Here is a 27,051-nt window from a genome sequence, read left to right as displayed (position 1 = left end):
CATTCTAGGGCTTATTTTTTGCATAGGTCTTATTTTCAGGGAAACAGGGTAGTATGTTGGTGCTTGTGTTGTGTTTTTGTGTGTGTGAGGAGGCACAGAGTCATTTGCACACTTTTGACTTTGAAACAATTAAAAGCCACCACCCCTATTTCAAAGACAGACATGGTTTCCTAATGAACTCCAGCTTTACTAGTTTACTCACCATTTGTAGGAAATGATGATGCTATAATTTCATCTCCAAGATCCCAGTAATAAATTTCAGCTATTTTCCCCATGGGGTATACCAGGCATAACCGTATTAGATTTGTTTATTTTCAAAACAAACACTGTTCTGTTCTAAGGGCTCTCAAGAGCCTGGAAAATATATATAGTCACCAGTCTCTGGGATCTCCCAAGAACATAAGGGCTTTTGCTACATCACTTCCTAAACCTTGCCAAAGATTGGGGAAATTGCATTGGCTGACATTCAGGTTCTCAGAATATCGTTTAAAAAGGTAAAAGAGAAATAGCAAGTAATTCAGGCTTCTGTTGCTAGTACTGGCTCACTCTTAGCAGTTGCTCAGGTCTAAAGGAGTGTCCTGCAGTTGTCTCAGTAAGTGAATGTGGCAGTTTCTATACTGTTTAGTATAGCTGCCATATAATAATAAAAAACAACAACAACAACAACAACTAATAATAATAATAATAATAATAATATAATATATAATTATAATTATAATTATTATTATTGTTGTTGTTGTTATTATTTAATAATTATACAAGGAGGAGATTAATAAACAAAAAGAAATGTTTTATACACTTCTTGTTAACCTGCAGAACTCTTTTCAGCTAGATATTGCAGATGTTAAATGCTAAAGGAGTTCAAAACATATATAAATATGTATGTATGTATGTATGCAAAGTCCGTCAAACTATACTAAACTCTAAGAACAAGAAACCCATTATGGCATAGGGCTTTATGGCATTAGGTACTTTATCTCCCCTATAGGGTAACCCTAGGCATTTGAGAAGAAGGTTTAGATTCAATCAGTAGCAAAAGGATGAAGGAGTGTGATTTATCCTTACAACTTTTGTTTTCTTCTTTAGTAAGAGGTAAATCAAAGTCAGGACTTGATTGATTATAAAGAAAGCCTAAGGTTAAAAGCTCAGATTTTATTGTTTTCCTGGCAGACAGGCATATCTAGTCATACGTATCTCACTAAACTGACTAAATTTCATCAACTGTATCTCAGTAAGTCTGGCTCAGGAGATATTTGAAATGTAGACTGCTGGGCACAGAGAGAGCACTGGAGTGATGTGCTTCACCCATCCCTGCAGCCTTCCTTAAGCTCTCACCATTGACAGGATATTTTCATGTGACATATTATAACTATCTTTATGATGTTGTGTTGTGTTGTGTTGTGTTGTGTTGTGCTGTGCTGTGCTGTGCTGTGCTGTGCTGTGCTGTGCTATGCTATGCTATGCTATGCTATGCTATGCTATGCTATGCTATGCTATGTTATGTTGAGTTACACACTCTTCATCAGCTGACTTCCAAAAAATAATATTGGGAAATACAAAAACTAAAACAGAAAACAAAGAAAGGGAAGAAATGGCAACCTCAGCACCAAGGAGAGACTAGAAGCTGCCTGTCATCTCCACTAACTAGCAATGCTTTATCTGAGATAATAAAACCAGGTTTGTGTTTATAACAGAAGGTTTCTCTGTTGAATGCAGAGATGCATTAACGTGATCATGTTTTCCTGGATGGATCCACATGTTTCTTGTTTCTCCATTAACTATGTGCTGGTAGAGCCTTTAATCTGTCGAGTCAGTTCTTCGACAACTGAACAGCAGAGCACAATTCAAATGCAAGCATAAGCTTGAACTTCATGGCCTCCTGATTTCATTGCTTTTGCCTCAAGGACATCTCCAATTTCCTGCGTTCAGCAGAGACAGTCTGGTTTCAGTTTCCCAGAAGATATCAGTGATATGTGCAGTTAAAGAATATTTTGACACATATAGAAGGAAAATCAAGAAAACAAGTGGATAGTGTATGAAGTTCACTCTTTTTTTAAAAAAAAAAAAAAAATTACTCTTAATGGAATGAAGGAGATAGACTCATGCCAGTTTTGAAAAGGCAAGTATTTGTATAGATACAAATACTGTAAATACAATCAATGTCTGTTCGGTTCTGAGAGAACACAACGAGAGAAACGCAGATAGCTAAGACAATATAGGTATGCAACAGAATTTGAGAGTATTCATTTTTCCTCATTTATTTATATTAAGGTGGCAACTGCAGAGATAAAAGGGCATGTGTTGTGAGTAACTTCTAGTACTTAACTCCTTTCTGTTCCCTTGACATGATGGTAATGTTAATAACAACTTGTTTATTGTGTTACAACCTATGTATATTCTCTGGCATATACTCTCAAGATGCTGTTTTGTTGTGACTTGTTCCATTAAGAAAGCCATTGTTAATACATAAAACTGAGCAGACGATGAGGTGAACACATCTGTACTGCTTTCAGACCTGCCCTAGCTATATGTGTATATCAGATTATCAAATTTTGGAGTCACATGTTTAAGCAAGGCATTGCTCAAACATATGGATGCTCCAGGGAAGGAACCACATGGGAGGAACTGTGCAGATCAGAAGGGTACCAGAGACTTCCCTCCTCATGGAAATAAATACTTGTTGCCAGGTTATTTGAGATGGGGATTTAAATAAGCTTTCTTTCTTCTTGTTTTGGTTCAAGTATATCAAGTGCTGGGAGCAAGGCAGGTGAAATCAACTTCAAGAGCAACTTCTTCCTTTCCCCAAGATGTCTACAGTGGAAAAGCAATAGAGCACAGAGCAAGGCTGTGATTAGGCAGCTGAGAAAACAGGACTGGACAGCACTAAGAGGCTTCCTAAACACTTCTACTACTGAACAAGGGACATGAACTTAAACTGAACACCATGCTTAGGTAACTGTCCTGATATGCACTGTGTATATGGCACCAACATACTGCTATACCCAAAGTGAGCAGGTCAGAAGTCTAAGCACAGATGTCTGGACCATTTGATGTGCCTTTGGGCATCTCACTTGACCTCCAGTTGCTTGCTGGCTGCCTGAGCCTTTATGTTTGCCCTTTGTCAGGATATTTTGGACACTGTAGGTTATATCTAGTGGCAAAAGACATTTATGTTCTGGCACTTGAATAATTCCCTCAGTTATATCAAGTGGATACAGGTCTTCTGAGAGTAAAACCAGGGCATTCTCTATGAATGAGACATTATTCTTGTGCCACATGTATAGTCACTGATAAAGATGCAGATAGAAGGTTGAGTGGCTAGAAGGATTTGGAACGTTTTTAACACATCAAAGCTGGGCATTGAAAGAGGTCTCAGTATTATCCAAAATAATCATCCTGTGGGCCAACAGTGCAGAATGGTCCAGCCAAGAAACCTGAACTGCCTTTGACTACATACAATCATTCAAAAAATACTGTTCTCTTCATTTTACTCTCTGTAAGAACATTCACCATTGCTTTAAAACATTATTTCACTACACAAGTTAACCCAGTCAATCCACAGAAGTGAGAAAAGTCACCAGTATTCTTGAGAAACTGCAAGATTAGAAAATATGCTTTGAAGTCACTGTAAAGATGTGACAGCGAACTGTGCACTATGTTTGGCATTTTCTTTTCTACAAAGACCTGATCAAATATAACAATTCAGAATTATTAGCTGTTATTTCCTCTTCTGCATTTCTGTATTATGCCTGTAAAGTCCTCATTCTTTTTTGCAGAAGTGAATGAGAATATTTGCAGAAGTGAATGAGAATATTTCCACTCCATTCAGGATATGTGATATCAAACACCATGGCAATAAGAAGAGGGGTAAAGAAATACAGATAAGAAAAAGCAAAGAAAAACCAACATCAAAAAACCTTTCATTAAATCCCTCATGAAAAGTGTTTTGCATTAACATAGAGATGAAATAGAGTCTGATTCATGTTTTGTCTAAGTGTTGTCTCTAAAGTAATGCAAGAGTTTAACCCCTAGTTATATTAGAATATTCACTTCATATTGAATGACACTTTTTACTATTTCTAATATGACTTTCAGTTTTAAAAAGTTACCTTTAAGAGTGATACATTATCACGTGAGCAACACAGAAAGGAGCTTACTTGTCACAAAAACATTATTAGATTTAATTCCATATCAAGCAATTATTCGAACCGGTCAAACCAGGGCCAGAACTTGCAAAACATTGTGTTAAAACCAGAGATGTTTGGGAGGGATTTTTTCAGAACTGATTTACATCATGACTGGTACCCACAACACTGGCTTGGCAGTCAAACAAGTTGTCTCCAGGAAGGTCTTACGTTGTTACTTGATTGTTTTTTGTCTGCCTGTGTAATTGGCATCCAAGCTACTGTAATTTCAAAACCCTTCGACCAAGTGAAACGGTACAGTTACTAGAAACTTATTCAAATCAAGGCACATTTGTACAATCTGCAACATAGTTTTGACACCAAGCTTTAGTCAAATTGTGCAGAGAAGAAAACAAAACAAAATGAAAACCAAACCAAACTCACACAAAAACACACATCAAACAATCAAACCAACAAAAAACACAATATCAAAACCAAAACCAACCAATCAAAGACACCAACACACAAACTGCCATAAAAAAGGCATTGATCCCTTTCAAAATGGCTTACATGAATGTAAGATATGGTTACCTTCTAACACTGATGTCTCCTCGGGAGATGCATGTCTCCCTGCAGATTAGAAAGTAGCAGCAGCATAATCAACAGTTCTCTTCACTCTGTGCATACCCTCTGAAGTGATAATTCTGGATAAAAGGCATGTTATGCAACACGAGGTAAACCCATTTTTGAGTCTGCCTGAACTGGCTTTTTATCTTGGAGATCAGTTGAAAAATCTCTCTTTGAGCATGGTGAGGCATTCTCAGTATAGCTGATGACTTCCACAGGGACTGACATCTTGGGGTAAACCAAAGTACACCTTTATTCTATCTCTAATAGCAGGCAATAGCAAGCAATATTTCTCAAAGCCTTGTACCAGCAGGATACAACCACTCATTGGAAAAGTGTTTAAAAATCTTGCTAGACGTAATGTGCTTGAGGTGAAACAAAATGTTCAATAGCCCTTTCTGGTTGCTATTTTGCAAAATAAAATATCTTTCTTCCATTCTTCCTCAGACTTTCCTCTCCATAGGTAAAATTCCTAGAAGTACAACTCCCAATAATGCAAGCTAGATATCTTCCTACTTCATTTCTTGGAGGTCAACCTAGGACTGAAAAGCTGACAGTTGCCTGTCAACATTGCAACTCCCATTTATTTTCAAAAGTATTCAAGAGCAATGCAATGTAGGTGTCGAAATCGAGGTCTACCCCCTTGTAAATCTGACTGAAACCCCATGGGAAGATTCTCACCCCTCCGAGAGCTTTTAGTTTGGAGCAAAAATAGGTTGTGTGGACTCACTATGGGACATCAGTGGTACAGGACCTGCACTCTCCAATTCTTGAACGTGGCAAAAATGTTGGCAATAGAGCAACCCAGTATAGATCCATACTTCAGCTAAGCCTCCACGAGTGGTTGCCTCAGCAAGCAGAAATCCATTGAACAGGAGTTACAGGCAAGTAGTGCATATGTAAATTGGTGGAGCTTGTGATTGGTAAAGGAGGATAAGTAATGAGTATTTTTTTTCCTCTGGGCTCTGTGGTCAGATTGCATTTTGTGTAGATTCTGCACAACAGATCAGATGATTGGATTAATATCTAAAAGTGACTGAACGGGAAGTTGGATGGTAAGATCTGCCTTTGTTAGCATATTACGTCTGGCTGAGAAATGAGGAGTTATATTTACAGCAGTCTGGGATATGGTGTTCAGATTCAGCTGAATGCCTGCAATGAAGGACCTGAAAGAGGAATTCTTTAATTTTGACCACTCTAGGACACACTCTTAATCTGATCTGAGGAACCATTGCTCCAATGGGGTGAGCTTGTACGTTACAATGATTTTGCTTGTCCAGCTCCCAGATTTTCTCTGTTAAAGCAGTCTCCTGTCTTGGCAAAATAAAACTAGTCTACTACGAAGCCTAAAGGTTCCTACCTGAACTCTGAATAGAGATTTCCAGCTGATACCTAAGAAGATCCCTGACTACCATCCTCAGAGTTGCCCCATACTTGGAGTTGCCTTTTGCAACAGCAAGAGAGAAAGGCTTGTTCTACTCCCCTATTATGTCCAGAGGATTTCTGGGAAAGGCACAACTCTCAGTCTTCAAGCAGTAGTGGAATACAGGAATATTCTCTGTTTATACTGGAGTTGTAATGCTGTACCAGGTGTCAGAACAACCCAAAACCAATAGGATATAAAAGATAGCCTAAAGCTGTCTTAATCTTCTTTTTTCCTGGTCTACAGAATTTGTGTTTAGAGCTTTGCCTCTGTTGACTGCAAGACCATGGCAACTATCTATGACACGTCTTTCAGACAGAATCATGGAACCACAGGATAGTTCAGGTTGGAAGGGACCTCTAGAACTCTCCAGTTCAACCTCCCACTCAAAGGAGGGTCTGTAATTGGATCAGTTTAGGTTTTTCAGGGCTTTTTCTATCTGAGCTTTGGAGACCTCCAAGAATGGAAACTTCATAACCTCTCTGTGCAACTCACTCCAATACTCAACTCTCCTTGGGGTAAAAGGGCCTCTTCTATGCCCATTTTTCTCCTGCCATGCACCATGATGACGAGTCTTTCTTTTTCTTCTTGATGATCTCCTCATAGGCACTGTAAGGCTGCTACTAGGTTGTTCCAAAACATCACTCCTTTCACCAGCTAAACAAGCCCATTTTCCTCATCCTCTCCTCACAGGATGTCTTGGTGGCCCTCCTCTGAGCTTGCTTTCGTTGACCAACATATTTCGAATATTGAGGAGCCTAAAATGGGATGTGATATTCTAGAAGTGGTCCAGCAAGTGCTGCGTAGAGGAGATAATCACTTCTCTGGATCTACTAGCTGTGGTCTTGTTAATACAGCCCAGGACACTGATGGCCTTAGTCTGCTTTCCTCTTGATCTATGTAAAGTATGCAGAGTCAAGGCTACCAAGTGTCCTTGAATGGTTTATTACATTGAAAAAAACCTCTTGATGAGCTTCACTGAGTGAAGGTCGAGGGAATCTGTGCTAACATAAAACCTCTCTCACTGCAGGGCTGCTGGGAAACAGAAGCTTTTTGGAGTTCTGCGTTTCTCTTGCTGCCAGATACCACATTCATTTGCAAGGCAAGTTCTTGTTATTACTCGTTTTTATTTGCCCATTTATACTTCATTACATTTAAACAAAACCCTGAAGTGAAAAGATCTTAGACAGGAAATTTGTTTTGTGCAGGCTCCCAGTAAGTTCAATAGAAACCCCATCTGAGTCACACTTGGAACAGAAATGCGTGATGAACAGCTACAGGAGGTTGCAGAAACACTTTCTCCACACACACACATATACCCGACCCAAGGGAGAAAGCTTTAATTAATCCACTAATTAAATTAAAGCTATTTGCCCTCAACTATCACACACATTCCTCCCTTTCAGTCGTCCCCACAGGCGGCTCCAACAAGCGTCGTGCTACAGCTCTCACTCTAATATTCCCCAAAGGGGCTTTGGGACTGGGGACAATACTCAAGAACGGAGGCAAAGAGCTCATTACAACAGTGGTAATGGGAAGTACTCAAGCTCGTTCTCAATTCCCCTCCTTCTCCTTTCAGTGCTAAGAGACATTGCTTTAGATATTGTGCCAAAGTGGAAGGAAAAAGAAAAATAAAACAAAAATAAAAACCAGAAAAACCCACTCAAATCCCACAAGAAATCAAAGCTTTGCACAAAAGTTTGTGCCTAGAGTAACTTTCTCAACAAACCTTTCTTTTTCCTTCTCGTCTCTGAAGTGGTTTGCGATTATTTCACTGTGAAAACTCCTGGAGAGGAATAAAGTACATATTCATGGAGGAAAGAAGGGAGCAGCCTGAATGGTGTGTCAGAGCAGCAGCAGTGAGACAAGCCAGCATGGAGCTCACCAGAAAGGATTAGAGGGGAAAAGAGGCAATGTAGGAAAACTTCCTAATTATGGTAAGTGAGGCCATACACATCAAAAACACCAACACCAAACTACCAGAGAAAGAGTCATCTTAAGAGGCATATATGACCAGCTTTGGTTGTCCTTGGGCCACAGACACTACCTGGGAGGAAAGTGCAGCAGTGGCTGTAAGGAGAGGGCTGGCAGAGCCGTGGTTCATGAGCTGCCATGTTCCTCTGCTGTCCCAACTTATGACTGTTAACAGTATGATGTGCAGTATCATAGAAATGTTTTGGTTGGAAAAGACCCTAAAGATCATTGAGTCCAACCATTAACCCAACACTTTCACTAAACCATGTCCCTAAGAACCTTGTCTACACATCTTTTATAAACCCCTCCAGGAATGGTGACTCCACCACTGCCCTGGGCAGCCTGTTCCAATGCCCGACAACCCTTTTTATTTTTCCCAGTGTCCAATCTAAACCTCCCCTGGCGCAATTTAAGGCCATTTCCTCTTGTCCTATCACTTGTTCCTTGGGAAAAGAGACCAATCCCCTCCATGCTCCAGTCTCCTTTCAGGCAGTTCAGAGATCAGAAGGTCTCCTCCCCTCAGCTCCTGTTCTCCAGGCTGAACCCCCCAGGTCCCTCAGCCAATCCCCATCAGACCCTTCACATGTAGCTGTGCTTTCTCATGTTTACGGCACATTCACAGCCATTTAACATTGATATGAATACAAAATACAATATAAAATGATGCACTGATCAGCTGAGTAACTGAGGTATCATTCAAGTAATCTAGTTTGGGGGTAAGGAAAGTTTTTACTTCAGTGTGAAATATCTCACTATTTTGGAATCCAAATTTTAAAAGGTAATACAGTCTGCTCTGTGGGGACAAAAGAAGGAAGGGAAGGGAAGGGAAGGGAAGGGAAGGGAAGGGAAGGGAAGGGAAGGGAAGGGAAGGGAAGGGCAAAGGGAGAAAGAAGGGAGAAAGAAGGGAGAAAGAAGGGAGAAAGAAGGGAGAAGGGAGAAAGGAGAAAGAAAGGAGAAAGAAAGGAGAAAGGAGAAAGGCAAAAGTCTAGCTATATGAACATATCCTGCAGGATGATAAAAGATATTGAAACAACTGAGTTTTCCAAATGATAGAATATTCCAAAATTTTCCTGTATAAAGTTATTAACCACTGTAATGCTTCAGACTGGGTTTATACTACAGAGGATGATTCTAATGCTACTTGTATTAGGTTATCTGATAATATAGGGTTCCTATTCTTATTATCTGTCCAACAATTGATACCTTATGTCTGTATTGTTGACTTTATCAATGTTGTGCTGCTGAAGAGCATCAACAGACACTCCTCTTGCAGAGGGTTAATGTTTTGGACGCTCTGTCAGTCCATGGTTATGGTCTAAGTTATGTGTGAAAAACATGGTATGGAGAGAGACATTTAGACTCAGCATTTGCTTCTTGCTAGGAACTAAGGTGAGAGCCCAAGGTGACTTGTGCAGCCGTAGATATTGGACTAATTAACCTCATCCCCACCCTTCTTGGAAACTGGTATCTGTGCAGTGTTTTTCTGCCTTAATCACCCCAGATTTTATAGACCAATAGAAGTATTGGACCACCATTGGACACAGGATTTAATCACAGCTGATCACCAGTATTTAAATATCTGGCAATGTAATTCTCAGAAAACACAGTCTCTGGTGATATGCAGTTATATCACGACAGTGAATAACTAAATTCTAGGTAGACAAATCATTGCCAAAGTGGTAATCAGTTCCACCAACACAATTCCCTCCACTGATGCAGCAAATGTATTTGGCTCATTTGTGATTCATAGTAATTTAGCCACATGCAATATTTCTGCCTTGGGCAATTGTAAGTTTAAAATTTATACCTTTTAAAGATGTCCTAGACATCACTGGATGTAAGAAGCCACATTACATGGCCTGTAGTATTTGGCTTATGAAAGTAAAGGACTCAACTTCTCAACTAATCTATATTGACAAATAATACCTTGCAGTGGGAGATTTTCCCTTTGTCTTTAGCACCATGACCTATATTTTCAGAATCTGAGAACACGCAGCTCTGAACTGGGACCATGTCCTGTGTTTTTAATGCAGTTCAAATGTGCTCCACTCAAAATATGTGGTGAACAATTTTGGATCTCAATTCCCCATTCCTGCTCTTTCAAAAGAACAATAAAAATATATTGCTTTCATATATGCCATAAAGGAGAAGCACATGCCCAGACTCAGTATCAGCAGGGACCCATGTAATAGCCACAGTGAAAACAAAATAGACAGACAGCAGTAATTGACATTTTCACAGGAACCTGAGAGATATAGAAACAAAATCGCACCCAATCCTTTTCTATAATCACAAGAGTTGAACTCCAGAACATCTTAAGATGAGCTGTGACATGTAGTGAGATTTTCTTTTTACACACTATAAAAAATCCAGACCCATTAACATAAATACATTTTCTGAGGGGCTGAGAGCAGCAGCTTTATGGAAGGAGAACTGAAATAAGCAGCAATACGTTATGAGATCTTCTGTCCAAATCACACACTGGGCACAATATTCAGCAATGCTACCTACTAACAGCGGACCAGATATAGCCTTCTTACACCCCAGTACATCTTCCCTGTTAGAAAACAACTCTGAAGACTCCTGTTTTGTTTTGTTTTCTCCCCACACTGTTGTGGGATAGGATCCCCCAAAGGAGAGATGGTGTTTTGAAAGGGTAACACACTGTATGAAGGGTTTGGGCTGGCATGGGAAGAATGTATTTGAGACCAGTTCTAGCTGCAGGTGTCTCAGACATACAGCTCCCTCTTTCTCTTTCACAAAATTTCCTGGTTTAATTTTTTTTTCTTTCCTAAAAATTTGTGTGCTAATATTATTATTTAACAATTACTGTACCAAGAATACCCTGCCATTATAAACCCTAATTCAAAGTTCTTATTAATCAAGATATAAGAATGTTACCATCTCTGGCAAAAAGTGGGACTCCTATCCCTGTGTTATCCTTCATAGAGTCATAAAATTAGTTTGGTTGAAGAGACACTTAAGATCATTGAGTCCAGCTGTTCATCTAACTCTGGCACTAGACCCCATCTCTCCAAGAACCTCATCTATACATCTTTTAAACCCTTCCAGGGATGGCAACTCCACCACTGCCCTGGGCAGCCTGTTCCAATGCCTGACAACCCTTTCCATGAAGAAATTTTTCCTAATATCCAACCTAAACCTCCCCTGGTGCAACTTGGGGCCATTTCCCCTCATCCTATTGTTTGTCTTATCAGATTGCTTTGCTTGATTTGGTATGAGGATAGATAAACTGCACATAGACTGTCTATGAGACAATCATGCAAGTAGGAGAGAGGTGGGACTCAGACGCTGCTCTAATTACTCTGTTAGCAGAATAAAATGCATACAGCAATGAATTTATCACATGTGCACTGTTCATGAGGTGTCAGAAAATCCTACCAGTGACTACAATATATTTCATGAGCCGAACCTCAAACAGGTTTCAAGTTCAGATGCATGAGGTGTTACAAAATAACATTGTAAAATTACTAGAAACCAAAACGAAATAACAAAACACAGTGTCAGGTGACATACCCTCTCTCAGGTTTGTATGTTACTCTATCACTGCAGGGTATGATTTGATTTAAGGAGGGACAGTGTGTGCTGATAGACATAGTCTTCTTCTAAGTACAGATCTCCCCCTTAAAGGGTGACTTCATTCCAAATAAACCTGCAGGACTTGGATGTATTTCAGACCCTGACAGATAAGCCACAGGTCTCACTTTCAGAGTCTTGTCATGACCCAGATTCTGCTCCAGCATTTTCTGCTCTGTTACTCTACAGAAATTTGCTCAGATAAGGGATATATTACTGAATAAGGAGAGATTCAGGATTTTAATATCCTCATGGTACATGTCCTGTTGTTCTCAGCCCAAACAACATGGAGGAGGCATCTAAAGTGTTAAGCCAGTCACCTCCACTGGCAGGTACAAGGACATTCTTGATGCAGAACAGGGTGGCACAGGGGCTCTGATCACAGAATCACAGAAAGTTAGGGATTGGAAGGAACCTCAAAAGATCATCTAGTCCAGATGTTGCAGCTGTGCTGTTTGCAGCTGACTGCATTGCACAGACATTCGGGACTCAGAATCTTTTGCATATTTAAACAAGAGATAATTCTTTAGTGTCAACAAAACAATATTAAAAAAACAGAAACAAACAACAAACAGACAAAACCAAAACAAAACGAAAACCAACCAAACAAAAAATGACAACAACAAAAAACAAACAAAACAAACAAAAAAACACACTAAACTTTAAAGCCCAAGCGGTTTAGGTTACTACTCTACACTAAAGATAATAAGTCCTGGTTGATGCGTTCAAGCATCTCTTCCCAAATTTAATTTGCTAAATGGGTGGAAGCATCAATAACTGGCATCCTGAAGAAAAAAGCTATTCTTCTGGGGTATTTATGAACGCCATATTTAATAGGGTCCTTCTATGTTGACTAAGAGAGCCTAATATTATGTGTTTGGGCTTGAAAATCCTGGATCCTACTTCATCTGTGACAATGACAACATTATAACCTCACTGATACCTGGTTCTGAAATTTCCAGCCATCCTAGATTCCCACACATCTTGATGTGTCTTGACGTAGTGTAGTATGCATCACAGCGGTACAAGCCTGTGGCAGTTACACCCACTCCAATAAGGTCCAGAGCTTTCAATATGACAGTTGATGTCCCTTTAGCACCTTTTGTGCCCCACTGTGGCTGTCCTCACATACACATTTTGGTCGATGCCAACCATCACCTCCCTCTGCCCCATCCTGGACCATGGTGACACATACCATATACCATATACCATGGTGACGTATACCATATACCACGATCACATATACCTTCCTGCTGGCTGGGGGAGAAGGATGAGCAAGACCCCCAGTCAATAGACAGGATCCTCAGCCAACCAGGTTCCCCAGGCCCAGAGAAGCTTCTGGAATGTTCTCGTAATGACCACAGATCAGATCTGTCCTGGATATAAAATGGGGCCGCTGCCAAAGTCCCGCTTTGAGTGGTCTTCTAAGAGCAGTGGGACTGTGATAGGAGCCCTCCCCTTGGAGTGGGACACCATCTAAGGAGACTTTATGAAGCTGAGAGCCCTCACCTCATCCTTGGTGAGTGATTATGTCTCCTGGATATATCCCTGAATGAGCCCTTGCCCCCACCCTGGCCAAGCCATTATTTCTTAGGGGTACTCTTGAGTGAGAGAGGCTTCTCTTTGGAGTGAGTGCGTGCAGGCTGTAGATCATCATTCTTGTGTGGCTGTATGGTAACAATATCCCCAACTGATATATGAAAGCTGTAGTCTATTAAAAGTTGTTGGAGTGCTGACTGATTTTTGGGATAACTGCATCCTTTGCTTCTCATTGGTTTTGGTCCATCATCTGGTTTTGCTTTCAATTGTGAATTAGAGGTGGTTTAAGCTTATCATTTGCTTGGAGTTGATTTGGAGGGCTCCCATGGCGAAGTCAAATTTTGTCTCTATATTTAACAGTGGCAGCTGCTGAAAGCCATGCAATACATGAAATATGGCCTCAGAAAAGAGGCTTTGCGCAGAGTTCATGTCTCTGTCTTTTCCTCAGTTGTTGTTCTTTTGTCAGTCAAAAGACTCAGAAAAGGTTGTTGCTCAGGTTCGGATGAATTTCCCCATATGAATGCCTGCACAGGACCTGAAGTGACCAGAATTCCTCAGTTGTTAACCTTAACAGCTTTATTTTCAGCTCCTACTCATATCCTTTCCTTCCAAAAAGTTAATTTATCTTCTGGTAATGTATTTCTACCTCCAGAAAGAAAAATCACTTCCACTATGTATACTATTTTTACTCTCAAGGAGTGCAGGACCTTATTTCCACCCTGCAGCCACATATATGCAATAAATAAAGATTTGCAAAGCATTTCCTCTAAGGTTAATGGTCTGAATTTTCATAACTCCACTTATTTCCAAAATTGTGATACGACATACAACAAAAAGAGGTATAGCTCTGAGCCCTTGGAATGCTGGCATTAAATTGCAGTAATCTTTAAATTTAATTCAGATTGAAGTTAATAGAAAGATCGTTTCTTTTTCCATGGAGAAAGGTAGGGTCAGAAATGGGGGCAGCTACTTTAGATTGCTTTGGTTTTCCTGCTATCAGAAGAAAACATTAACATACATAAATACTGTATGTCTAATACACACTGAAGAGAGAGAAAATACAAGATCCCTCTGCCATGAGAACAAATTGCTGTCATACTTAAGGTAAATAGAGGCTTGAAAGCAAAATTGGTGGAACCTATCTTATATTGTCCCTCGTGAGCTATTGTGGGTGATTCCAATATATAATAGCTGTCATTTATTTGATCCTCAGGATTACTGTGTTCAGAATTTCTATGTTACACCTTTGACAACACATATAAATATTTCACATTTTCACTTATGAAAAAAATAAACAGAATAACACCCACTGCCCCAAAATGCAAGCACTTTCTTTTTATTTTTTGTTACATTACATTAAACTCAGGGTTCTGTTCTTCCATAATTTTGATGGTGTGATTTCACAATGGCATCTGCCAGCTTCTGCAGCTGTTTGGTGTTTTGTTTTTGTTTTTTTCCTAAAGCCATGAACACAGCTGGAAGATCATCACTTCACATTGCTCAACATCCTCCAAAAGCCTCCCATTGTAAGTAGTGTCATGTAGTGGGAGCTGAGCTCAGTACAAGATGACCTGCCTCTCAAATACTGTCATTCACAAGGTGTTATTTTGAATTTCTTTAACAGAGTTACAGGAAAATTCTGTAGACACAAAAGGGAAAAAAAGTCAAATTTCCATATTTGTGTTCTGTAATAAAATATCTGCAGAATGTTGTAACAAATAGGTTACAGTGTGAAAACCAAAGCAAAATAAACTTTATCATTTCTGGTCGCTATCTACTCCTTTTATTCATGTAAAAATCCCTAAGAGTTTAAAATGGAGCTAGTAAACAGCTGGATAAACAGAAAAAATATAAGCTTCTGTGAAGCGGAGAAGGAATAAGTGTGTCAATGAAGACATGAAAACATTAATCAGATGAGGATTTATGCAGGACCTCACACCAGTGATGGAAAATCAGGAGGCACTAGGCTGTGCCTTGGCCATCCCCACCTATGCTTGTCCAGACCACCCAGGGTACGTGGCTGCTACACCTTGTGCTATCAGTACACGTACATGGATATCATGGGTGAGAATAAGCTCTATACCAGGCCATGTAAAAGGAAACATGAAAGAAAAAGTCAGAAAAAGAGGGATGCTTGATCGTCACCTCAGCACAATGAACTGATGAAATGAAGTTGTGTTTCACTCAGACATGACTAGTGAATTCACTTATGGGTTGAGCTGCAAAAATAGATTGAATACAGAGCCCATTACTTTATTTTCTTATATTTTTTTCCAGATTAGTGGTCTCAGAATGTCTGAAAGCCAAGTGTCTGACAGAACTCCTAAACCCTGGAAAGATCTCCAGGCAACTCACCAGTGCGTGTTTCTCCACAGCGCAACACTGATGTTAACCAAATTTCTCACATTTCACACATCTTGCTTTTGGTACCTTCCCTCTAATACTTGCACATACCTTGGCATTAAGTGGATTTATCTTTTCCACAACTTTTAGAGACAGGGTTGTGCATCTGGTCTCATTATTTGGCACAGAGAGAAGTAAGAAACAAGAAGCTGCAGCATTGCTCAAATAGGGCACTAATCTGGGGTTTTAAAAACACTTCATCTTCAAGCTCTTGTGCCTTAGGTTATGCTCTAATTGCCAGTGATCCTGAACTGCCAGATACCTGAATTAGCTGTTAGATTTAAAATAAATGAATAAATGAAGCTGACGAGTGTTGTGAGTGGTAGCACAAGGCTTTAGTCGTTGATCATGTGGATTAGTGTCTCCTAGATGAGCTCCTGTTTGGGTATTCTGCTGTCCAACAAGGCTCAACCTTAACTTGAAGTTTATTTTTCTGCAGGGAATTAACATTATCTCTGTTTTTGCCTAAATATTATCATGAAACAGTTAGAAAATTAATTTGCCTGAGAACGTGGTCCTTGTTTCAAATTTAGTTGAAACCATCCATAGCATTCAGGTTTTGGGGGGAGATATTGATAGATAACCTGGAGGAATGGAAAAATAAATAGGGTATCAAAGGCCCTTCAGCATCTTACAGTCTATTCTCACCGATATCGTCTACCTGTACAGAATTCGTGGCTCTCCTGGGGCTGCTTTGTAAATGGAATATGCAAGGGAATGTCTACAGCTGTGGCCAGTTACGGGAAAAATAGTAACTTAATTTTGATCTCAAGCAGATAGACTGAAAACATGCAGTGAAATTCAACAGTTATTTTAAATTAGCATACAATTTTTTCTACTGGTGTTTCTGCATTAGTTCAGATATAAGAGACAACACATGATGGCCGAAAAGGTTTAGATTTTGCACATCTGCATTGCTGGAAGAGAAATTAAAATGGGCTAGCTTAGCCTGTAATTGCGTGAGAATCTCATTTCTATTGCAATGCAAAAATGACATGTATTTTGTTATGCTTTTTAAGTAATGGAGTAAATAATCATAAAACCTGCTAACAGAGATATAATAACTAAAACCAGCTCACCCAGAGGGCAGCAAGAAAAAAGCACCATTTTAATATTTGTGGGGAAGTAAACAAATTTATACCCTTGAGCTTCAGAGTATCTCTGATCTTATCCAATATGCCTTTTGCATTATCAGTTATCTGGCAAGCCCTTAGAAAACAAGAAAGCTAAAATAAAGATCTAAACAAGTTTTATGTCAAAATATGTAACACACTCAGATGTGGCTGTCATATAAGAATAATTTTTAAAAATATATATCTCTGTACTTTCCCTTCCCAAATCTGCAAATACCAGTGGCTCAAATTATTGATGTACTCTTTCAGGATTCTTCAAACAATCAAATCACCAGCCTGTATTTAGCTTAAATAACCCCTGAATAACATGTTTGCCACAGATGCTGAGTCAGAGTGAGATGGTAGGACAAAAAGCATTTGAAAAAAATACACAGAAGCTAAAGTGCTTTCTTTTTCCATCTAAAACTCTTAGAGAATTAATAAGAATTTGGCACTCCAAAAGAAGCCAACTGAGCAATGTTTGACAGAAAAGGACATTGCATGAATGTGTTACATATGGAAGGCCAGGAACAGAAAAATCTTTATCACTTTGCGATCCTCAACAGAATTTTTCAACATAACTGTACGTATATATCTAAGTATATTGGAATCGTGAGTGCTTACAAAAGCTGGGAAACCATTAAAGTCACCAACTGACATAAATGACATTTGGCTGAAAGATTATTTCCCTGCAAGGAAAAACATGTTAATTAAGTTTATAGTCTAAACCATATTGATAGAAAACAAACAAACAAAAAGGCATCATTTTTTCCTTTTTAAAAAGAGGGAGGAGAGTTATCAAGTTCCCCCTTTCTATATGGTAAGTCGTATTTGAAAACATTATTTGTTTAGAAATGCTATTTTGTAAAATAAAAGGGGGAAAGTGCTTGAAATTGAGATTATATTATTTAAACTTTAACAAAAAGAATAAGTCTCTCAAAGTACTATAAAATATTTTTTAAATGTTACTATGTGGGGAAAATATGTTTCCTGTTCTCTCTAAAATGGGTCTTCCTTCTTATTTTAAAGATCTCAAAGAATTTAATAGTATGCATTTTTATTTTCTTTTCTTTTTTTTACTGCAGACACAATGATCCATTGGCATCTGCCCTCACCCATACAATATTCGATTTCAAAAACATATTCCAGGACATGTAGTAAACAGCATTTGTGATAACACTACAAACCACCTTATGAAGAGGAGTCCCAAGATGTTCATAATGCACAACAATCAAGTGGGCAACAGAGACTTACTGGCATCTATTCATCATCCACTTGACTTTCATAAAATATAACATACTGCTCAATAAATATGAGATTTCTAAAAACTTAAAAAGACAAAGTCTAGTCTAAGCTAATTTTTAATGACCCTGCAGTAAGGAGAGCACTAGGGGGGTTTAGGATGAGTTATATCAATGTCTAGAGGTTCGTGTCCCTTGCCAGTGACTGTAGAAACATCATTAGTACATATTAGTAAAAGTTAATATCTCAGCCTGGACATCCAGCATGTAGATGATTAAATGTTGGCCTAAGTACACTTCCTGACATCAGTTAGGTACCCAATACAGCTCTAACATGCGCAGGAAAATACAGATGCACATCCCATTCATTAAGAAGGTGATGTTCTCTGTTTTGGGGCACAACTAACATCATATGGCATGGAATAAATATATCACAGAGATTACCATATTTTAGTACAGAAGGGGACCCACATCTCCCAAATCCTCACTTGTAAGTGATTTCCACATGGGAAAAAAATATCTGAGAGAAACTCAATTTTCTTTTCAGGGAAATGAACACAATCTAGCCTGGAGTGAGCTATTCACCCCTTGCCCAGAAAAACAAAGAAGGTTTTGTTGAGTTGGGTTCTGTGTCCTTGGGGACCGCAATGATAACAACACTCAGGCTTTATGGTTGGCAGTGTTTTTTAATGGGCCTCATAGATTCTGATTAAATAGCCATGTCTCTATTGCTTTGAAAAAGCAGCCCTGGAAGCAGCCCGAAGCACTGTGTGCTCTGCTTTGTGTCTACTTCCTAACCCTATGGTTATTGCATAGGCAACCTCTGGACGGTTCATCTGGTGCGCTTTGTGGTGTGTAACCCGGGAGCAAGCACTGATCTTGTGTGTTCCCCCAGGCAGGCTTACAGCAGAGCTACTTGATCCTCAGGAAGACCCCAGCTCTTGCCATAGGACATACATTCACTCCACAAAGCAGGAGAAATTATTTCACAGAAGAAATTATTTATTATGACCTGTGGCAGTTGCACACAGCCTGATAAGGTCCAGGGCTTTAAATAAGAGGGTTGATGGCTCTTCAGCACCTTTTGTGCCCCATCTTGGTTGTTCTCACCCTGATTGATGATGACAACCATGTCCTGTCCCTCCAAGGGTATGGTGACTCTGGTCACATACACTTTCTCCTGGCTGGGAGGCTAGAAGGGGTGAGACCCATGGTCAATAAACAGGGTCCCCATCCAATGAGGTGCCCCAGGGCCAGAAGCTTCTGGACCATGCTCATAATCACCACAGCTCAGATCTGATCAGGCTATCAAATGGAGCCTGTACCAAAGACCAACTTTTGAGTGGGCTTCTTGGAACAGTGGGACCATGGTTGGGTTGGAGTCCTCCTGTTTAAGGAGACTTCCTGGGATTGAGAGCCCTCGCCTTTTCCTTGGTGAGTGATTATTTTTGCTGGATATATCCTTGAGTGAACTCTTGCCCCATCCTGGGCAGGCAATTATTTCTTCGGGGTACCCTTGAGTGAAAGAGGCTTCTCTTCGGAGTGAGTGTGTGGAGGCTGTAGATCATCATTCTTGTGTGTTTGTACAGTAACAATATCCCCAACTGGAATATTTAAACTGCAGTTTATTAAATGTTTTCAGAGTGCTGACTGATTTTGGATTACCTCTTGGCTGTTTATTGGTTTCCATCACTTGGTTTAGGTCTGTTGTTTGGTTTTGGTTTCAGTTGCAAACTAAAGTTGATTTAAACTCATTATTTGCTAGGAGTCATTTTACGGTGCCCTCATGGCACAAGCCATGGTGAGAGAGGCGGGAGAGCATAAAGAAGACCAAATCCCTAACAATGCCATGACATAAATGTGGATTTTTTCATATTATTTTCCTGTCTTCCTGCTTTTTTGCTTCAATTTCTCCCTTACATTTAATATGCTTTGGTTCTGCATTTCAGCTCTCTCTTCAAGCTGACTCCACAGTTAACCTTCTTAGGCTCCTGACGCAGCAAACCCAAGGAGGAGCAAGCTAGCAGCACACTTGCTAGAAGCTTGAATAATATCCCTCCAGGTGCGGGATACTAATATCTATGCAACATAAAGAATCACTGATTCTGATGTTTTTTTAATGGGTTCCTTTTCTAATTTTTTTTTTTTTTTTTTTAATTTCCCAATTTATTATTTGACTGCTCATCCAATGCTTCTCCACACTCATGAATACAAAAACAGCAGGGAAAAGAATCACATTAACGCCCTTTAAATCAGTGTTGTCATCATATTATTTACCTGTCACAGAAATTCTTACTACTAGCAGAGGGCAAAAACGTGAACACATTAATGTAGGGCAACTATATTCTGCTTTGTAACCTGTTGTCATGTGTTTCTAAGACCTAGAAGTCTTGCCTGCCTAAATAAGCAAAGTTGCATGTAGGTACATGTGTTTTTTGCATAGCACTCTGAACCACAGGGTGGTAGAATATGTGTATTTCTAGACTTCCTTTTTTTGGTTTTCATTAATGTTTTGTGCAAATAGGCTTAATTAGCTCAAAAGCATTTTAATCAAGTGTGTCTTTCTTTAACTTCTGCAATAACCATAACTGACACCTGATGTGCCCAGTGTGGGATTACAAGTGCCAGTCTAATAGACAGAGCACCAACACAACATCAAGGTCTGCCACCAGCTTCAGGCATCTTAGGAGTGTCAGCATGCTGGGGCTTTCTCAGAAAAACCCAGGGACTTATCAGTATCTCAAGTGAGCTCTGAAGTTGGTGAAGGGTTTGAAGAGGAAGCCGTATGAGGAGCAGCTGAAGTCACTTGGTTTGTTCAGCCTGCAGAAGAGGAGACTGAGGGGAGAGCTCATCACAGTTACATCTTCCTCACAAGGGGAGCAGGCAGGGCACGGCTAAACTCTAGTGACCAACAGCAGAACTCTAGGCAATGGCAGGAAGATGTGCCAGGGAAGGGTCAAGTTAGACATCCAGAAAAGGTTCTTCACCCAGAGGGTGCTGGACACTGGAACAGGCTCCCCAGGGAGGTGTCACAGGGCCAACCTAACAGTGTTCAAGAAGAGACTGGACAATGTTCTCAGACACATGGTGTGAACTGTGGGGTTGTCCTGTGTAGGGACAGGAGTTGGACTCAATGATACATGTGGGTCCCTTTCAACTCAGGACATTCTATGATTTAGGAGATACCACCCTGAGATATCTATTCCTCTATCACTCTCTGTAAGTATCTATCCCACCCAGCTGACAGCCCAAGGACCACCTGGAACCCAGGATCTTCATTTTTGTGCCTCTGAAAGGTGCCTGAATTTTGTTGGTATCAAGGAGACTGTTACTGTTTTACAACATTGATTTTCTCAGGTGCTTTTTGTGATACACCTTACCAGAATTTCTAAACCTTCTCTTTGAAACTACCTTACCCAGTATTATAGATCCTGAGACTTTTTTTTAATTTTTTGTTTTTAAAAAGCATAATAAGCTTTTCAGAGGTTGTTATATTCTGATTTCCTGCAGCACCATCTCCTTATATTAAAAAGGAAAAGCTATAGCAGGAGTAACGTCTTGGCTAGCTGAGTTTTTTCTCCTCTGGAGGACACTCACAGCAGTTCCCTAGCTATATTTCTGTAAGTTTCTATTTGGATTACATAAGTAACAGGGAAGTCCCTTATAATTGTGCATTATTTTAAAGACAGTTGCAATCCTACAGAGAACTTGACTTCTCTAATAGGGTTATGAGACATTACAAATCATAAGGCAAATAAATCATTAAAAACTGTCTGATTAAGCCCTGCATGGAAAAAAAATGGGTTGCTTAAAGAGCAGGGACCAACACAACCATCTATATTTGTGCCTGAGGAATCTCACATTTTGGCTGCAGCAGAAAATGAATGCTGTAGCAAACATAGCAGGGTTGGAGAGAAACTAGTTGAACAGTGTGTCTGAATACACTGTCTCTCATCTTTAAAAAATGACAGAGACGGAAATGTAGATGATCCTATTTGAACATAGCCTGGCACTGGAAGTGACAGCTAGAGATGAATAATGGAGGATACAGACAGCTCTCTGCTCTGTAGACTGCACACATCCTTAAAAGATGGAGAAATATTATCCCCTTCAATAAACAGGGTCTGAGCAAACAGGTCTAGTTTCTATCTTCACCTCTTAATGAATTGCTAAAACATAATCAGATCACGGTTTTCATTCTCTGATCTGTGAGATGTTGTCTATGCATCCAAATCTGTATTTGCCCACATGACTCTCATACACTTCAATGTTGGTATAAAAAAGGCATGACTTACACCTTTCTTTTCCATCTTTTCTATTTTTTTTTTAAAGGAAGTCAGTGAACATGTTTGTCAGCTAATAAAACACTACAAATAATATCTTATAATTTGCAACATTGAAGTTTAGCGACATTAAAAATGCATCCACAAGAAATTCCAAGTATTAACCAAAGAAATACATCTGATTGAATTATTACAGACAGTTAGAACACCTGCATTGCAGTTACATTTAAAATTCAGTTCATATACTAAGCCAACATTGTGAGTCATGAATTTCATTGTTTCTCAAGTACATTTGGAACCAGACAAAGGAAGGATGGTTTAGGATCCTATCTCCTCAATAATTTTATGATGACTTTTGTTAATATTTCCTATAAAAATCAAGCCCACTGCTATCATAGATGAACAAAATGAGAAATCAATCAAAATGGCAGTGAAAGTGGATTCAAAGCAAAAAAAAATAGGTAGGATGAAGAAAACTGATGTACAAATAAAAGATGTTCAGAGAAAACAAACAAGAGAATGAGAGTGGCTGAAAAGCAGCGTCTAGTTAATAAAAAGTGGATTAAAACCAGCTAAAATAACAACACAGACATTTAAAGCTAAGAAAGCACTTAAAATGGGGAAAAAATAAAGCTCAAGGATTACTCTAAAAGGCCTACCAGGTATCATGCTTCTAGATCCTGCCTTCAGTTCTAAGTGATTAATAAGAAGGTGAAATATCTTTGTGATAGGCAGATGCAGAATAGCCTGTTACACACATGAAAATTCTAATCACACTGGTCTCTGATGATTAGAATTGGCTTAACATTCCCATTTCTAATTATTTAGTAGCATATTATTTTCTTGTTGTCTGGTATGAATCTATATTTGAGGTCACCTCAAATTTTCTGTTAATACCGTTTGTCTTTTCTTTGCTTTTTCTTAACCTGTTTATGAATGCAGGCTTTAGTCTGTGTGCTTTGATTTTCTGTGGATACAACGGGTCTGCATATTGGTGAAGCCAAAAATGGCACATCCAAGCAGGTGTACAGATTCAGGAGCTAATGCAGCCACATGGACTGTGAGGGATGGAGATGTGTGGCACTAAATGGGGATGAAACCCAACTGCTGAGAACAAGAGTTCTCCTTGAGAGTAATTGGACATTTCTTGAGCAGTACCAGATGTGTTTGGGGAAAAGCAATGTAAAATATTTTTTCCAGGAACTTTTTGGATGCTAGGATGACATTTAGATTTAGTCTAATTATTTTAAAAGTCACGTCCCATCCCTTCGTAGAAAATCTTAAAATTTGCATGACAGAAAAATACCAATTTGAGGACATGAGCAGAGTACATCGGGGGTGGTTTGAAGAGAATGTGTGTGTCCCAAAGGAGAGAAAATTTGTTACCACAAGCATTACAAAAGAGTCTCAGCAAAGGAAGAACCATAGATAATATTATATAATTCCTGAACTTCAATCTATGAAAATAATATTACAAGGAATATTATATTGTATTAATTATATTATATTATATGGAATATAACAAGGAATTAATACCATCCACAAATTCCAATGCAATATCTGTCACAGACATGTCGATTCACTGACCAAAGAAGTGAGTGTGCAAATACACAAGTTAATGTGTGTAAAATCATTAACTTCAGTACCTGAGTTTCTGCAAGAGACTACAGTAAATCTTGCCTCATAAACATTGCAGAAACAGAATATATAAAAGCATATTTGTTCTTATTAGCTCTGGTTTGCCTCATCGTATTTCATTAGAGAGCTGTTCTTTCCAAAAGCTAGAGCTGATCACTAATTATCCAGCTCAGCGATCACATTTATGTCCTGAAATACTAGGAACTGGAAATTTGCTGTCCTTCTGCATTTGCCAGGAAGGTCATTCATCTGAAAGCTCAAAAGATATATTCAGTCACATTTATTTCCCTTAATTAAAATTGTTCACCTCTTAATAAGGAGACACTTTACTGTCCCAAGAGGAACACCAAATATCTTAAAACACTGAGGATCATCAGTCATTTTAAAAAATGCATTTTGCCTTTCCATTCATATGACCATTTAATTAATTTTGTTCCAGTCTGAAAAATATGTTTCCATATTCAGGAATTCAGCAGCTCTACCAATCAGCTTTCCAGTCTCACCTGGTGTAGAATGGACCTCACCGACACTTAGAGTGGAGGAAACATTGAGGCTGTCCTAGGCTTAGGTGCAAGATGAGAGCTCCTAAGAGACTGAGACATGAAACTTGTAATTTCTGGGTCTCAAATCAGAAACAACAAGGTGTGTTTATGTAATAGAATGTATGTCTAAAACCACAGCATCTGAATTTGAGCTAATCTCCTTCTATAGTCAAGGAATCTCATATAACATAAACATCTAAAACAGGTTAAATGTTGGAGGTTTTTTCCCTGCCCAATAGCTTAGAGGAAGTCTAGTTTAACTGCTTCAGAGATAAATGAAACATCCTCACTTGGTTAATAAGTAATAGTTTCTACCTGACCAGAAAATCTAGGCAATAGTCAGAAGAGTCATGCACCAGAAGAAAATTCAAACACCAACTATTTGTATGGTAAGGGACTATATTATTTGGATGAACAGAAGTATATGACCAGTTACAATCCTATTTTATAGAATTTAGTTGAACAATACTACATTTCCAATATGCAGTCAGTTAAAATTGTCTCTAAATAAGACCGAAGATTAAAGAATGTGTATTTTTGTGTGCCAAAATACAGACAAGCCCTGCATGCTGATCACAATGTATTGTTAAAGTCACACAGTCAACACACATGAGCGAGAAACTCTGAAAACTGTTAAAAGGTACTTCGGTCACATTGGTATCATATTAAAGAGTTCTTATTTAAAAATAAAACCAAAATATATGTCAAGAATGCCTTTAAATACCTGGTTATTAAAGTGCAGTAATGTGAGTATAGCTATATATTAAGCAATTGTAAAGCATTTGCATGGAAGTTATAGAAGGCTATTAATAAGAACAAGACAGAGGATTTAAATACTGTTGCTGTTTGTCACAGTATCCCTCTGTGCAATGCTTCTCAAAAAGTAATGAAAAGCAGAGTTATGATCAACAGTCTAGCAAAAAACTGAGCTGAAATGCAAGATAGGTTTATTATAGGGATTGTATACCATTCCCCACAGTTACAAAGTGACAAAAACGAGCTTTATTCAGTGGTCTTAGAGCATTTATGTGCAACCAGATACAGCCACAATGGGTAGGGAGACAATGGGTAGGAATAGAGTTACAATCCCCAGACGTGTTAAGACTGAGTGATTCATAGGATAGCATGTTACTTAATAAATAAAGATTTATGGTGAAAATAAACCCCTGTAATCTTCATAAGGAGTCCAAGATCTCCAGAAAAGTGATAGAGTTTGAATGCCTGTATCTTTAGAGGTTCACTCGTATGGTGTCTTGAAATTCGCCATCTGAAATTGTTGGCATTCAAAAGCACTGGCTGAAATATCTAAAGGCTTAGGTTTTACAGGGCTGATGGGAATCTATAATTTTATCTCCTTTGCCTGGGAAAAAATAATCTTAAGCCTATGGATTTTAAACAGAAGACCCAGGAATTGACTTGCCCTTCTACAGGACAAGCTGTCATCACAGTTCTATTGCATCCACAAAGGAGGCTGTAAAAGTCTTAATAAAAACCTAGGAGGCCACACAGAAAAAGCCAAAATCTGTGTCAGTAACAGATCCTTCACTCTTAGCAAGTGCTGGCCTTGAGAACATGTATTTAAATTGGTACAATGCAAATAAAAATATCTTTCCTTACCATGGGAAGCAATACGCAGGTGAAGAAGCAGATCTTCCAAATGACGTCCATGTTCTCTCTTAATTTTGAACTTCAGTCAAATTTTGCTTTTTAACACTAGTATTAAGGCTGAAGCACACACTGTCTGCAGATCTTTTTGTTGAGGTCTTCAAATCAGGGCTCAGATCTCTGCAGTGAAAAAAAGGAAAATTATTTTAAATATTGCAAACATTAACAAAATGAAAAATAAATGGACAGAAAAGAGAGAGCCCAAGATTTAACTGTGGATTGCACATACCAGAGATCAACTATATTTGCCTCAATTGCAGCTATTATAGATGGTCTTGCACAATTAATATAAAGCCAAAGAACATGTCTGAAAGACATGTATCATGGAAACTACTGAAACAGGTTATATAGCTACAAAGACTTAAATCGTAGCCAAAGGAAAAGGCAGGATGGTTATTTTGAATGAGAAAAAGGACCTGTCTGTTTCATTTCTGAAATCATGATTTTCAGTAGTCTCTCAAAAGCACAACTGTCCGGGGCTTTTTTGGAAACTACATGACATCATGATTTATTCACAGAGATCACTTGTCCAGGTAGCAAAAACCATGACCAGAGTTGTTAACAAATGGCTTTTTGAGAACTCAGCAATAGGGGTACAAAGCAATGAATTGTACTGTTCATCCATGACATCAGATGGGATTGAGTTATATGGATGAAAGCATCATGCATATCTGTGACTTCCATTGCTTGGTCTCTGCCAAGGAGCTAGACAGCTGGTCAGGATGTCAACAGAATTTCTTACGTGACACTAGCTCTGTCCTAGCACCTCCTGCCATGACCCAGTGTTCAAAAATTCCCATTCAGTCCAACCCATGATCACTCCTCAGACAGTTTTTTCACTCAAGAGAACCTCTCTATCTCAATCTTTGGCTGGATCCAATCC

The 27,051-nt window shown here is 39.0% G+C and overlaps 1 protein-coding gene across 3 annotated transcripts in view; it reads right to left on the bottom strand.

The window, feature by feature from the left end:
- Window positions 1–26,171, bottom strand: part of ADCYAP1R1 (ADCYAP receptor type I) — a gene marked incomplete at its 5' end in the record, with an annotated part of 112,949 nt that extends 86,778 nt beyond the window's left edge. For all 3 annotated transcript variants that reach the window (XM_080339706.1, XM_080339707.1, XM_080339708.1), the window contains one exon: window positions 26,121–26,171. In XM_080339706.1, coding sequence (XP_080195832.1) covers window positions 26,121–26,171 — 51 coding nt within the window. The remainder of the gene's footprint in view (window positions 1–26,120) is intronic.
- Window positions 26,172–27,051: the final 880 nt, after the last annotated feature.

The sequence above is a fragment of the Nesoenas mayeri genome (genome assembly GCF_963082525.1).
Source record: "Nesoenas mayeri genome assembly, chromosome: 2".
Lineage (NCBI taxonomy): Eukaryota > Metazoa > Chordata > Aves > Columbiformes > Columbidae > Nesoenas > Nesoenas mayeri.
This window is presented reverse-complemented; position numbering and strand designations above follow the sequence as displayed.